This window comes from Pan troglodytes, chromosome 10 (assembly GCF_028858775.2).
Source record: "Pan troglodytes isolate AG18354 chromosome 10, NHGRI_mPanTro3-v2.0_pri, whole genome shotgun sequence".
Classification (NCBI taxonomy): domain Eukaryota; kingdom Metazoa; phylum Chordata; class Mammalia; order Primates; family Hominidae; genus Pan; species Pan troglodytes.
In genome coordinates, this window is record NC_072408.2 from 123,744,004 (window position 1) to 123,759,018 (window position 15,015).

The 15,015-nt window shown below is 42.9% G+C and overlaps 1 protein-coding gene across 6 annotated transcripts in view; it reads left to right on the top strand.

Moving 5' to 3' along the window:
- The window catches only part of FBXW8 (F-box and WD repeat domain containing 8), a 118,209-nt gene that overhangs the window by 33,594 nt on the left and 69,600 nt on the right, over positions 1–15,015 (top strand). For all 6 annotated transcript variants that reach the window (XM_003313954.6, XM_509407.8, XM_054664667.2 and 3 more), the window contains 2 exons: positions 725–889; positions 4,978–5,066. In XM_003313954.6, the coding sequence (XP_003314002.1) occupies positions 725–889; positions 4,978–5,066 (254 nt within the window). The remainder of the gene's footprint in view (positions 1–724; positions 890–4,977; positions 5,067–15,015) is intronic.

Genomic DNA, 15,015 nt, shown 5'->3' on the forward strand with positions numbered 1-15,015 from the left:
TTGCAGTCTGGCCAACTTTGCACATGATCCTGTGATTAAGTAAACCTTTTGTTCCCCTAAATTAGTGTTGGAAAACAAAATGCTAATAGTTAAAATGGCCATTTCCTCTGGATACTGTTGGGATTTGAAAGTCAGGCCAGACATAACATTAATTTTTCTAGATCTAATCTTACAGTCCTGGATAATGGCTTGAGTTTTTAATTAAATATATACATATGTTTAAAATCTAAATTCTCACATGCAATTTAAATTTGAATTTTTTACCTGACCAGATGTTTGGGTTATAGGTAATTTTATGACAGCCTTTGATTTTGGAGGCCATCAATCTTCAATTCTGTAAGGTGGAAATACAAATGCTTTTTGTCAAAAGTAAAGAGATTCCATTCTGAAAAGCTCTGTATGATTGTATAGCTAATTACCATGTAAAAGTTTATATTTTTTGCATTTTATGTATTTGTGTATTTTCTTCTCTTATTTGTTAGATTACAATATAACCAAGTAGTCTAAAATGTGATTACATGGTGGTACAACAATTTTGAAGTCTTGAAAGATAAAACTGGAAACATTTGCTTGTATTTTTTTTTCACCTCATAGTGTTTTGTTAATGAGACATTTTATACTGCCATAAACCCAGGGCAATAATATAGGTGTTGATTGATTTTTGGATGACAAGGGGCTTCTCTAATTGCAGAATTTGACATTTGTGTCACTTCTGCTGTTTTAGGTGAGCAAGACGTGGAAGGTGATTGCAGAGGATGAGGTGCTGTGGTACAGGCTGTGCCAGCAGGAAGGGCACCTTCCGGATAGCAGCATCTCTGACTATTCTTGCTGGAAGCTCATCTTCCAAGAGTGCCGAGCCAAGGAACACATGTTACGAACCAACTGGAAGGTGGGCAGTGGCCAATATCATTACCTGTGAAAGAATAGCCTGCAAGGACATGGGAATCCAAGCTTTCACTCATAGCCTGAGATTAATTGCCAACAGCGAAGGGAGAGGGGTACACTGAGCCTCCCCTTCAGCTGTTGGTGACTTGTTCCCCATTTTGTTCACCATTAGATGATCTGCCTCTGTTTTCAGCCTCAAGATTTGGGAACATCCTCTTATTCTGCAGGAGAGGAAGGGTGAGATTGGGTTGCCAGCCACTTCCTCTCTGATTGTTAGGGTGGTCAGAGGAGTGCTCTGTGCAGCCCCTTTGACTTTCACCGACTCTCTGGAGGGACCCAGAAAGCAAAAGCACTACCTGCATACAAAAGAGGAGCCGAAAATGTCATTCCTAGTAAATGTAAGAGGGAGATGATTAAACATCTCTAAGCACTGTCTTCTCTTCCCTCACATAACCTATTGGCGTGCTTCCATAACATTTATCACTTCAAAGTCTCTACAGAAATATTAGATCACAGCTAAGAATTTGCACAGTGAAGTGTTTCCATAGGAGATAACTGTCAAGAGCCATGTTACATAAAGCTGTTTGAGGCATGACGAGACAGCAGTGTGGTGGCAGTGTTTCTTTCTCACCTGGGAGGCTGGAGATTCAATGGTAGAGAAGGGATGGAACCATTCTCTTTACTCCCATAAAGGTCAATCCTAATAGACTTTGAGATTAACAAGCTTTTGTGCATTACTGATAGTGACAAATTGCCTATGTGCCTGTCTGTCCCTACTCACCTCCTAACCTGATTAGTGACCAATACGCTTGATCTGGGCAACCTCACACGGTTTCTAGCAAAGTCAATAAGAGCAGTGTCTCTCTAGTTCAGGGGTTCTCAACCCCAGCACTAGTGACATTTGGGGCCAGCTAATTCGTTTTGTGCGGGGCTGTCCTGTGCATTGCAGGCTGTTGAGCAGTATCTCTGGCCTCTCCCCATTAGACGCCAGTAGCATTCTCTTCCTCCCCCAAGTCATGACAACTAGAAATACCCCTAGACATTGCTGGATGTCCCCTGGGAATCAAAATCCCCTCCCAGTCGAGAACCACTGTTCTGAGAGTTAGTGTGGCTATCCTTTCTTAGGCTGTTAAGACACCACCACTAAGACAGGTCACACTGGCCCCACAGTGCCCTTTTCCATCCACCTACAGTAATAAACTCGTCTGGAGGGAGCCCCCAGTCCCTCTTGCCCGTGTGCCTGGGTAGGTCCATGTGATGCACACAGGGAGAAAGGTATGACAAAGAAAGCTGCCCAGATAAACAAGGGGTCAGAAAGCAGAGGGTCTAACCCTGGTGGGAGGGGCTGCGATTTAAGGAAAGCTTGAGAGCTGAGTGTTAACGGGGTCCTTTCTCTCCAGAAAGGAGAGATACTTTTGAGATTTACAAGCAGGAGAGTTGGAGATATTTGGCATCCCCAGGCTTGAATTCGAAGATGTCAGACCGTGGTAGAGAAAAGCAGCAGCTGTGTTTTTTGCTTCCTCTTTGGTGATAGAGAAAGCAAGGGAAGAGGACAGGTATGTCCTTGTTGGGCCTGGAGGTGGCAGAAGTGACGATATTTTAAAGACCCATCACCTAGCATTTGGCACTTAGTAACACTTTACAAGTTATATACAATCTAGCTGAATGTCTGTTTAGTATTTATTTCTAATGAACAGGAAGTCATGTGTTAGGTAAGTACTCACTACATGGCTGTTGATTGAGTGAACTGGAGCGGACTGCAGGCTGAACCAAACATGAGGGAGACTTCTATTTGGAGCGTGTAAGGTCCATTTCCTGACACTGTTAACAAGGAGAATTCTAGGAGTGAAATTTTAAATGATGTATCTTTCATTAAATGTAATGGTGGGATTCTTACCAAAATTCTGGAATGAAAGAAAGCCTTATCAAAACATGAAAGGCGGCCCGGCACCGTGGGTCACTCCTGTAATCCCAGCACTTTGGGAGGCTGAGGCGGATGGATCACTTGAGGTTAGGAGTTCCATGGCCAATATGGTGAAACCCCGTCTCTACTAAAAATACAAAAATTAGCCGGGCGTGGTGGCACACACCTGTAGTCCCAGCTACTGGGAGGCTGAGATTGGAGAATCGCCTGAACCCTGGAGGTGGAGGTTGCAGTGAGCCGAGATTGCGCCATTGCACTCCAGCCTGGGCGACAGAGCGAGACTGTCTCAAAAAAAAAAAAAAAAGAAAAGAAAAGAAAGAAATGAAAGGCAGTGTTGGGGCAAGTTGCTTTACTTTTGTCTGCCTCTATTTTCTCATCTCTAGAGTAGGGGCTAGGAGTGGCACTGCTCATGGCGTCGTGGTGAGGATGACCGTCATCAAGTGTCTGCCACTCCTGCAGAGCCTGGTCCACACTCAGTGTTCAGGCGAGGTTGGCTGTAGGAGAGCATAGGCCTCTGCACACAGATGCAGGGTTCTGTGCTGTGCGTGCTCGACTTCAGGATGGGTTAGGCAGGCGATTTGGTTTGGTACCTCTTAAGTCAGTGTCTGGGGAGACCCTAGAAGGGACCCCAGGGTTCTCAGGTACCTCCACAAAGAGAATGACCTGCAAATGCATGAAGTTATCTGGAATTGCATTTCAGAGCCAACCTGGAAATGATTTGCTAAACTAATTGTGGTGGCCATAGTGTTCTTTTTCCTAGTGTTTGCATAAATGCAGGTTTTCATCTTAGGCCCTCTATTTTTCTTTCAATACTTTTTCCCTCACAAGAGCTTTTCTGTTATTGTAACCTTGGTTGCGGCCTTCACACAGCTGACTCCCAGATCCTTGCCTTCCCTCCCCATATCTCCACTTGTAGGACAGCTCCACGTGGATGTGTCTAGTTTTATCTCTCAGCCTTAGACTCGTTCCTTGGATTAAGTTAAGACCATCATGCAAATTACTTTGCTCAGTTTCTAGAGTCTAGGTACTTAATAAATGTGTATTTTAATGGAATGATGTCATCTTTTTCCTAATAATAGAAATAATAATAATAATGGCTACCACTTATTGAACACTTGCTGTATGTTAAGAACTGTGCTGGGCACTTACACTGTTTCTAGTCCTTGTCCCAGTCTGGTAAAGTTGAAATTATGGTATTCTTGAATACCTTTATTCATGCTTGCTTTGTGGCCTATCTCACTTTTCCCAACCTCCCACATGTAAATACTTTATGTCCATTCAGATTCCCTTCATTTTAATTCAATTTAATTTTTTATTTTTTTAGAGATAGGTTCTCACTCTCTTGCCCAGGCTGAAGTACAGTGTTGCAATCATAACTCACTGTAGCCTTAAGTTCCTGGACTCAAGTGATCCTCCTGCCTCATCCTCTCAAATAGTTGGGACTACAGGTGCATGCCACCACACCTGACTGTCTTTTAAATTTTTTGCAGAGATGGGGTCTCCCTGTGTTGCACAGGCTGGTCTCAAAACTTCTGAGCTCAAGTGATCTTCCTGCCTCTGCCTCCCAAAGTGCTGGGATTACAGGCATGAGCCACTGTGCCTGGCCTAGACTGTCATTCAAATACCATTTCCATGAAACCTCTGGCCTCTGAGTTAGAAATAGTATCATCTCATCTCCTTTTCCTCATCCTGATCTTTATCTATTTGTATATAATTTTGCATTTTATTCTGAGAGTCCTTATAAGAATTAACAGGTAAGATATCATGTAATACTTTCTTTTTGCTGAACGGAACTTTTTCACATACTTTATAAGTTTCTTTAGATACTTGCCACTCCCAGCAGATACATGCCAGCCTATTGTGGATGGTAGTTATTGGTGAGCACATATTTGCTTTCTATTCTGTAACCTCCTGGAGGATGGGGCAGTGTCTCACACATCCTGTGTCCTCGAGTTCAGTGCCTTTGGGATATATGGTAACTCGCCCATGCTTAACAGCTTAGCATGTTAGTCATCATCTTTGTCTTTTTGAATGCCCACGGAACTTTGAATGCACTTGTTGTCCATGCTGTAGAGAACTGCTGTGGAAAGTAGGTGAAAAAGCGCGATGCTTGGCTTTCGGGCTGTCCCGAGAGTAGTCTAAACTGCATCCCCCTTTTCCTCACGCAGAATCGCAAAGGTGCCGTGAGCGAGCTGGAGCATGTTCCTGACGCAGTTTTGTGTGATGTGCATTCTCACGATGGTGTGGTCATTGCGGGGTAAGCCAAACCGTTTCCACTGAGTGCTCTGCATCTGAAGGTCTTTCATTTTTCTCATACCACCCTCTGAGTACCAGTGACCTTAGCTTCCTTTGAGAGCATGTACCTCCCTCAGTTACAGCCCATGTGGAAGAGGGAGAGTCTCCGTGATTCTGTTCCCAAGGACGTGAGAGCGCGCAGCAAGGGTGAGAAGCACATGGTGTAGAGCGGATCTGTGATCCATTTGTCTCAATATGTCTTTCCCAGCTTTTAAATCACTCTTGTGGCATGTTATGTGAGATTTTCATTAAGGCAAACAGTTTGTATTTTATGAAGACATAAAAAAGTCAAGCAAAGATAATAAGTGTTGGCACAGACAGGCCCTGTTCTCATTTTCTTTTTCTAAATCCCTTATTGTGAAGAAGGGCTTTGGCCACATATAATCTTCCTTCCCCACCATATAGTACCTATTTGTTACTTAAGTTGTCCTGAAATTGTTTTTTTTTTTCCTCCATGGCCAACACATTTAATTTTAGCTTCTGTAAATTCCTTCAGCTTCTGTCCCAAAAACCACTTTGATGAAGTCTTCCTACTTTGTTACAGAGGTACATTTATATATTTATTTACTCTACAATAAGATCAGTTTTCTTTTTGGATTAGGAAGATGTCATGAACTACAGCCTCAGACTGTATACTTAATGCCATAAAGTAGAAACCAGAACACTTAAATTTCTGAGTTTGGATCAGCTATGGAGTGAGACGCCTTAGGGAACTTCCTGCCTATGGGAAAATAAAACAAACCTTGGACTTTAAAACTCAGTAGTAGAGGAGTCCTTTTCTTTAAAGAAAAATCTTTCCTTAAGCAGCATTCCTTAAAGAGCACCTTTTGAATAGAAATTCCACACAGTCGGATTATTTTAATATTTTGTGGCATGCAGTGCCTATGAAAAAAAGTATTTCTGCTTTAAACAAGATATACCCAGGAGGCAGGCTTTTCTTCAGTTTCTGTTTCACTGGCTATGATTTAGAGGTGAAAGCCCTTCTTGGGAGTGCTGCAGAACTAGTTTTAGAAAGATTGATGGTCCAGATACTTGCGATTCTGTCCATTAAGTTATCGATGCACGTTGGGCTTCTCCACCTCGTTGCTAAAATGTGGGCCTACGATCGCCTGATATGCAGCTCCTTTCTACCCACGGATGCTACAGTTTGGTGTGAACTCCGGAAGGTACTTAGATCATTCCAGCTTAAAGGGATCTCTGCCTGGAGTGTCAGAAGACACTTGAGGACAGAAGGCTGAGACAGGACTGAAAGAGTCGCAAAAGAACTTAAAAATAAAGGAGAGCCTTGACTCTCAAAGCCAATTATGAATTTCTTCTCTGGAGCTCCCGAAGGGCAGGCCCCCTACGAGTCCGGATGCCAGTCCTTCTCTCTGCCTCTCTGTTCCCTCGGGGTCTGTTCAACATTACAGATTATGCCAGCACAGAGCACGATGGCCACGTTCTGTGGATCGATAGGATGAAACTTGATCTGTGGGTCGAGAGGCTCCTGGTGGCTCCTCTTTCTAAGAAAACCTTACGTTGATGGCTTAGCATGAGAGACTTCAGTCTTGCTTGTATGTAGAGCATCTTGTGTTTATCATTAAAATTTTATCTGGTGGTTACGATGCTTGTTTTCTGGGTCAGATCTTGAATCCCTTTTCATTTGAGACAGCGGTGTTTGTGGTTACCTCATTCCCAATCAATGTTGAATTCACCAGGCTTTCTACAGTTATGTATCTCCAAGGAGCTTCTTAAAGAGACAGTGGCCAACTCACCCCTTCTTTCTCTTGTACTTACCTCGTGTTTCTCTTATTCTTCTTTTTTCCTTCCCTTTTCTCTTTCTTTTGCACAAGTGGAGTCTGTTCAGAGGCTTAGTTTTATGTACCTAGAGCTAAACTATGAAGCATTTTTGCATTTACACCTATTAAGTACATTTCACATCATTGATGGAGAGCAGAATCTCTTCTTCTCACCTTTTCAGCTCTCTATGTAAATATTCCTAGTTTGGGGCCATGCTGCATAGGCCCAGACTGATATTTATTGCAGTGAACCTCATGATGGACCCAGTCATGGTTCTTCCTTACTCTCCTTTTCACATAAAACCAGTGAAATCTGAAAATAGTCACTCGTTGATAAACGCATTTGACACTCAAATACCCATCATGTGAACAGGACCTGGTGCCTGTCTCCCTGAGGCTTGTTTTTCCAGTGGGGAAACATTCTTTCCAAAGCATTTGATTGTTCACTCTTTTGTCCATGAGTCTTTGCTTATTCTACAGTCTTACAAATAATTTCTAGTTAACTTTTCCTGACATTCAAAGCTCTTTGACATTTCTTTCCAAGCTACCTTTTTCCTTATTACACTTGTCAAGTGTACCTTTGTTTTTTCCACACTGTTCTATTTAGTTACCTCTGACTGCATCTTTTTTTTAAGTTAAGATACAGTCATATGCTGCATAACAGCGTTTCAGTCAATGATGGGCCCCATATATGACATTGGCCATTCATGTACCCTAGGTGTATAGTAGGCTCTGCCACCTGGGTTTGTGTAAGAACACTCTGTGATGTTTGCACAAATGATAAATTCACCAAAGGATGCATTTTTCTGAGTGTAACCCTGTCGTTTAGTGACACGACTGTATAATTCATATGCCATAAAATTCACTCTTTCAAAGTGTACAATTCAGTGATTTTTTCTTAGTAGATTTACAAGGTTGTGCAACCAACACCACTATCTAATTCCAGAACATTTTCATCAACTCGAAACCCAGAACCCATTCTTTAAGGCCTACTCCAGTCCTGTCTCCTCCCAGAGATTTCTCTAGCACCGTAGCCTAGCGTCCACTCTTCTCGGAACTCCTAGAGACGGGACCATCTACAGCTGACAGGGCAAGTCATCGTGTGGCCTTGCTGTTTCACTGAAACATTTTTTGTTTTATATTATTATTTTACTTAGAAATAATATTTAACTTTACAGCCATCTACTGTATTTTCTTTCCAGCAATTTGTAAGCATCTTTTTAAAATTTACATTTAAATTTTTATTTTTTTGAGACACAGTCTCACTCTGTCGCCCAGGCTGGAGTGCAGTGGTGTGATCTCAGCTCACTGCAACCTCCACCTCCCAGGTTCAAGCGATTCTCCTGCTTCAGCCTCCTGAGTAGCTGGGACTACGGGCATGTGCCACCACACCCAGCTAATTTTTGTATTTTTAGTAGAGATGGGGTTTCACCATGTTGGCCAGGCTGGTCTCAAACCCCTGGCTTCAAGAAATCCGCCCACCTCAGCCTCCCAAAGTGCTGGGATTACAGGCGTGAGCCACTGCACCCGGCCTGTAAGCATCTTTTAAAACTATGAGTGGTATGTAATATTTTGTTAAATGTATACTGTTTTATATGGAGTAAGCATTAAAACTTAATACACAGACTCCCCTTGTCCCCTGCCACCTGTATATAATGTTATATGGGAAACTAGAGAAATGCCTATGTCTGTTCTCTAATTTCTTAGTTTTCTCAGTTTAGAATCATACATTTTTAAACCTGGAAGGAACTTTAGAGATGATGCGTTCCAAGACCCTCATCTTGCTTGAGGTGGCGGAGGCTCAGGGCCAGGCTGGGTGTGCGTGAGTGGAGCCGCTCCACTGTGTTTCTGCAGCATCCACAGGCAGGGCTGGCTGGTGAGGCTGCCGTTTCCAGCCCTCATTTGCTGCTCTGAAGCTTTGGCTATTATAGCATCATTTTGGTTTTTGTTTTGTGGCATGTGTCTATTTAAAAACAAAAGCAGCCGGCTGGGCGCGGTGGCTCACGCCTGTAATCCCAGCACTTTGGGAGGCCGAGGCGGGCGGATCACAAGGTCAGGAGATCGAGACCATCCTGGCTAACACGGTGAAACCCTGTCTCCACTAAAAAATACAAAAAAATTATCCGGGCATGGTGGCGAGTGCCTGTAGTCCCAGCTACTCGGGAGGCTGAGGCAGGAGAATGGCGTGAACCCAGGAGGTGGAGCTTGCAGTGAACCGAGATCGCGCCACTGCACTCCAGCCTGGGCGACAGAGCAAGACTCCATCTCAAAAAAAAAAAAAGACAAAAAAACAAAACAAAACAAACAAACAAAAAACAAGAAAAACAAAACCAGCCGGGCATGGTGGCTCACGCCTGTAATCCCAGCACTTTGGGAGGCCTAGGCGGGCAGATCATGAGGTCAGGAGTTCAAGACCAGCCTGGCCAACATGGTGAAACCCCATCTCTACTAAAAATACAAAAATTAGCTGGGCGTGGTGGCGGGCACCTGTAATCCTAGCTACTTGGGAGGCTGAGGCAGGAGAATTATTTGAACCTGGGAGGCAGAGGTTGCAGTGAGCTGAGATCGCACCATTGCATTCCAGCCTGGGCGACAGGGCGACTCCATCTCAAAAAAAAAAAAAAAATAGAAAAAGCAGTGGTAAAAACCATGTTGTTTTGCAACCGTGTTAGAAAGTAGAGAAGAGAAAGCCACTCAAATTCTAGCGTGGAACACAGCCTTTATTAAGGTCTCCCATGTGTCTGGTTTGGTTTTCAGTCTGTTTTTCTATGCATGTTTTTTCATAGTGTGACTATAGCCTTTGTTAGATTTGTGGCCTTTTCCCTCACCAAACTGATGAATTTTTTTCATGTTGCATATTTTTCATTACTTTCTTTGACTTGTTGCAAAAACACTTTGGATAATTATACCCCAATTTCCCTATTTATTCCCCTAATAGTGGACATTAAGGTCATTTCCTGTGTTTTGTTATATGTATGTTATGAATATTTTATGTATAGATGTCTGCAAATTTTTCTCCTTTTTAGCATTACAAATCTTTATTTTAAAATGATTAGACACATGCTACTGTAGAAACTTGAAATTCTATATAAGTATATAAAATAAAGAGTTAAAGTTCTCTCATTATCATCTCCTAGTCTTGCAATCCTGATTGTTTTCCTAGGCTAGAGTCCTGTAAGCAGAATTACTGGATTTAGGGGAATGAATTTTTATTTTCCAGATTAATAAATTATTTAAAAGTGCTTTTGTAGCCCTCAGCTTCTTTGCAATCTAACCTTTTGACTTGAAGTCTCCAAACCATCCCTGCCATCTTCCTGTTAGTGCTGTACATAGTGAGAGCCCGTGCCTCCTGCCCCTCTTCCTTCCTCCCCGTCTAACCTCCCTCCAGCTGGCTCCGTCCCAGCCCCACTGTGCTGCACTCTCCTCTCAGAGGTCACCCGTGATCTTTTGGTCAACAAACCAGTAGCCTTTTCTTGGCTCGTCCTCTCCAGCCTCTTGGCAGCATTTGGTCCCGTTGACTTTCCCCTCTTGAAATGGGTGGGTTGGGGGGGCCCTGTATTAAGCATCTGTATGCCCTCAGAGTCTAACATCTTTCCCACGACCCAGGAAACTTTGAGCCAAGTGTGTAAGAAAGGAAAACTCCCCTTCGGCGATTCCACACTCTCTGGACTTCCATTACCTCCGTGAGCGCCTTCTCTGGCCCTCGCTCTTGTCTTTCTCTGCTGTCACTTGACCACTTAGCAAGGATATGCAGCAGCGCAGAAAAGACCTGCACCAGTTGTTTTCTTTGTTGGAGAGATAAGTGGACGTGCCTTCAACTGCGACTGAGACATTCAGACACAACTTTTACTTTGCTTTTTCAGCGAAAATTTCTCATTTCTGTAACTTGAGAAAAATTTGTGTTCATAAGTCACCAGTCTCTACAGAATCAGTCACCTGTCTTTCTCTCAAAGTTCAGCGCCTGTCTGCATTTGTATCTGTGATCTGCTGGACCTCCTGAAATGCTAGCGAGGTTTAGTGTGTGTTTTCCTTGTGTTTTAGCACAGAGTTTGTCTAGAAAGTTAGTTGATAGTAAGTGATCAGGAAACGTGTCTTTTGTTTGTTTCTTTGATTTATTGTGGTAACAGCTCTTAGAATTTTAGAATGTTTTGAAAATTGTATGTTTATCCTTGAGGAGAAAGAGTAGAAGAAAGGGGCATATGGAAACATCCCTGTTCTGTTTTGTGATGCTTAGACTGTTCTCGTCTTCCTTCTCCCCAGTTGCCCTCTGGAAGTTAAGTGTTGCAATCAGATGACATCATGAGTTCAAAAAAGTCACAGTATAAAACCTGAGGTGCAGGGCCAGGTGTCGTTTGCCATAAGTAGTGAAGGAGAGCCACCTAGTGAAGAGTGCATCTCAGGTAGAACCAGTAGCTCCTTGGAGGCCTTGTGCCAGCTCTGCTAACCATTAAGCCATTAGCTCACCAGAAGCTTTTATCAGATGCCCAGGAGTATGATGGTGTTTTGCAATAAACTCTCTCCTCATTGTTACTTGAGATTCATAAGGCTAAAGCATTCTAGTTGGCATAAGAAAACACACTTTTCTATTCATATGAGAGGACATTTTCTCTCTTTTGGTTTTAAAAAAAAACACCAAGCAACCTGTTTGTGTTGAGGTTTTTTTCATTACTCCTAAATATTTTCTCCCCTGGTTTCCACCTTTTTAGCATACCGTTCCTGCCTTTACTGGAAGGAGCAGAGCTGTGTATCCATGCTTCTCTTCTGCCTAGTGTGGTTGGAAGGAGAACTGTATCATTTGTTGCAAACCATTAGCGCTCTTCTTACCCTAAAAACACTCAGTTGTCCCATTTTTGCTTCATTCCTTTTGAGGCAAGTGTGCCCAAGTAGATACAAAACAAAACTGCCCATACCTCTCTAGCAACCAAGTGATCTCTGGCTGCTGCTTCAGCTGCCAGACATGGCCTCATTCAAAAATGTTTTTATTTTTCTGAGCCCCATTCATACACCCTGGCGTCAGAGTGAGAGGGTTTGCAGTTCTTTGTAGACAGAGAGCAAAATTTGGAGCTTCAAATTTATGTATGTAAAAATTGGTGTCTGAATCTTTGGTTGGTTCAGTTTGCCTATTGGCCCTTCAGTGGAATTTTATCATTGTTTTACAATTAAGAAGTATTGGAAAATATAATTTTAAACAGGGCAGGCACAGTGGCTCATGCCTGTACTCCCAGCACTTTGGGAGGCCAAGGTGGGTGGATCACTTAGGGTCAGGAGTTTGAGACCAGCCTGGCTAACATGGTGAAACCCTGTCTCTACTAAAAATAGAAAAATTAGCTGGGCATGGTGACACGTGCCTGTAATCCCAACTACTCGGGAGGCTGAGGCAGAAGAATCGCTAGAACCCAGGAGGTGGAGGTTGCAGTGAGCCGAGGTCGTGCCACTGCTCCCCAGCCTGGGCAACAGAGTGAGACTCCATCTCCAAAAAATAAACAAAGTCATCTAAGGTAACTTGAAATACCTTGCTTTTAGCTATGTTGTCCTCTGCTTTTTCCAGTAATTACAAATGTACCTTGTTATTAGCCGGGCACAGTGGCATGCCTGTAATCCTAGCACTTTGGGAAGTCAAGGCAGGTGGGTCACTTGAGGTCAGGAGTTTGAGACCAGCCTGGCCAACATGGCAAAACCCCTTCTCTACCAAAAATACAAAAATTAGCCAGGCATGGTGGTGCACACCTGTAATCTCAGCTACGTGGGTGGCTAAGGCACAAGGATCACTTGAACCCGGGAGGTAGAGGTTGCAGTGAGCCAGGATCATGCCACTGCACTCCAGCTTGGTGACAGCGAGACTGTCTCAAAAAAAAATTTTTTTTTAAAAAGGACCTTTTTATCGACTGTATACCATGCCAAAATATGAATAGTAGCTTTAATGTGAATATGTATATATTTGCCCTGAATTTAAAAATATTTTCTGTTCGGGAACTGAAGCCCTCAAGGATGGTGTTTCCAACACTCGCTTAGTTTTCTATGTATGTGTAAAAAATAAATACTGCCTATGGATTACTTTGAGACTGTTGAGATAACAGATGCTTTGTAAATAACATAGGTATAAGGTTGTGTGAGATAAATGTTGCCCATATATACTTACTAAGGACATGCGTTCCATTTTTCTCCTTTTTTAAAAAAACTTTTTCCCCTAACAGTTTTCCTTTAAACCTTGTTTTGTATAGATTTTCTGCTGCTAGTTATTGTGACATTGGACTGTTTCCCATAAGGAATTCGATCATTACCCGTTAGGGACCTCTTTTTAAAAATACTTTTAAATTTATTTATTTTCTGCTGTGAGGTATACATGCTCTTCTGGTAAATAAGTCTGAGGTAAGATATTGATAAGTGACTAGAGGAGAGCATTACATTTATTATATCTTTAATGAAGGAGCTCCAGAATATCCTTAATAAATACTGGTGAACTCATGACTGCATTTATCCATCTCTGGTTCTCCGAGGAATAATGGGAAGGGCCACAGCTACAATAACTCTGCATAATCATCATTGACTCTGACTCTATTGATTGTGATTAACCAAGATGTATGGAAAACAGTTTTAAGTGTGTAGTGCATGTATCTCATAAGGTCCATTAAGACGTTCATTATTTTTCAATTGATGCGTCTTAAGCCCCACTTGATGTTTGTTGTAGTGCATTTCCACAGAAGGATTCTGCACTGTGGGATTGAGTTCATTTTGTTAATTGCATAATACACCCCATCATGTTTCACAGAAAATAGTAAATACTCTTGCTTTTATTGATTGGTATTCTTTGGTATTACTGAAGAAATACCAAAGAAGCAAAGGAGCAAAGAAATACCAAAGAAGCAAAGGAGCAAGTGAATAGTTCTTCAAACTTTTACATATTAAGGGCACGAATGTTTCTTGAAATGTGGACACTGCAGTTTTAGGAGCCTCTGCCTGATTGCTCAGTAGGCTTTAAACCACTTCCATCTTCTGGGTTTAAGTCAGTAGATTCATTCATTCCGTCAACACCCACTAAGCATGGATGAATACCACACACAACCCCCTTGGTCATGGCGAGTTTATAGGCTGCCAAGGGATCCAGTTACTGGTGTTTACAGAACCCTCTGGGAGGTGTTAGGGTTGGGGAGGAGCACGGTGCCATAACATGCTAGGGAGAGGCACCTCATCCAGGCTCAGCGTCAGGCTAGCTTCCTGCTGGGAAATGACTTTCAACCTGAATCCAGAAGGATGAGTAGGACTTGGCCAGGTGGAGTTTTATATGGGGCAGAGATGCTGCCCTCCTCGCTCCCCAACCAGTAGTGGTCATGAATAACTCATTACTGCATTTGTTTTTCTGGTAAGCTGGATGAAACACAGCTTCAGAATCCTTCTCAACACAGAGCTCTAGGCAGCCACTACCATGTACTGGATTTGACACACAAACGAAACCATTTGCTGTTCCTGGCCTGGAGCCTCATAACAGGGCCCCTCTTGGCTGCTCTGGGTGCCTGATCAGAATAGAACTGTGACTTGGTTTGGGAGTGGCTGTTTGTGTATGATCCTGTAGAGAAAGAAGTCTTGCTAACGGTTCCATATGTTCTCCTGCATCCCCTGAGAAGCAGGCATGGGAGGCAACAGGTTGCATCTGCTCAGCTCCCAGTCCTGCTCCCAGCATACTGAGCCTTTTTTGTTGGCTTCTCACCTTCCAGTTGCAATTTAATGGTCGAATTGATGGGTTAGGGTCAGGGGCTGTGTCCTGCAAACCTGAGTCATAATATTGAAAACAATAAATTCCTTATATTGCACTTAAATGGGGGTGGTTCTTAAAAGCAGTATTTGTTTAAAGACAGTGTCATCTGAGGAGGCAGAGTGGCTTGTTGGCTAAGCAGTGATTGAGAAAAACCTGGGGCACATTTTGATCCCAGCTGTGCCACTAAAATGTTTCTTGTGACCCTGGGTAAGTCACTTAACCTTACTTCTCAGCATTCTTAAATCAAAACAACCCCCCAGCTTGCTAGGAAGGGCCTTAAAAATTTTTGTTTTTAGCAAATAAGAGCTGACACCTGGAAGCAAAATGGAAACGCTGCTGGATACTTATGAAGAAGAAAGGTTGTTTTTAGCTGTACAGTA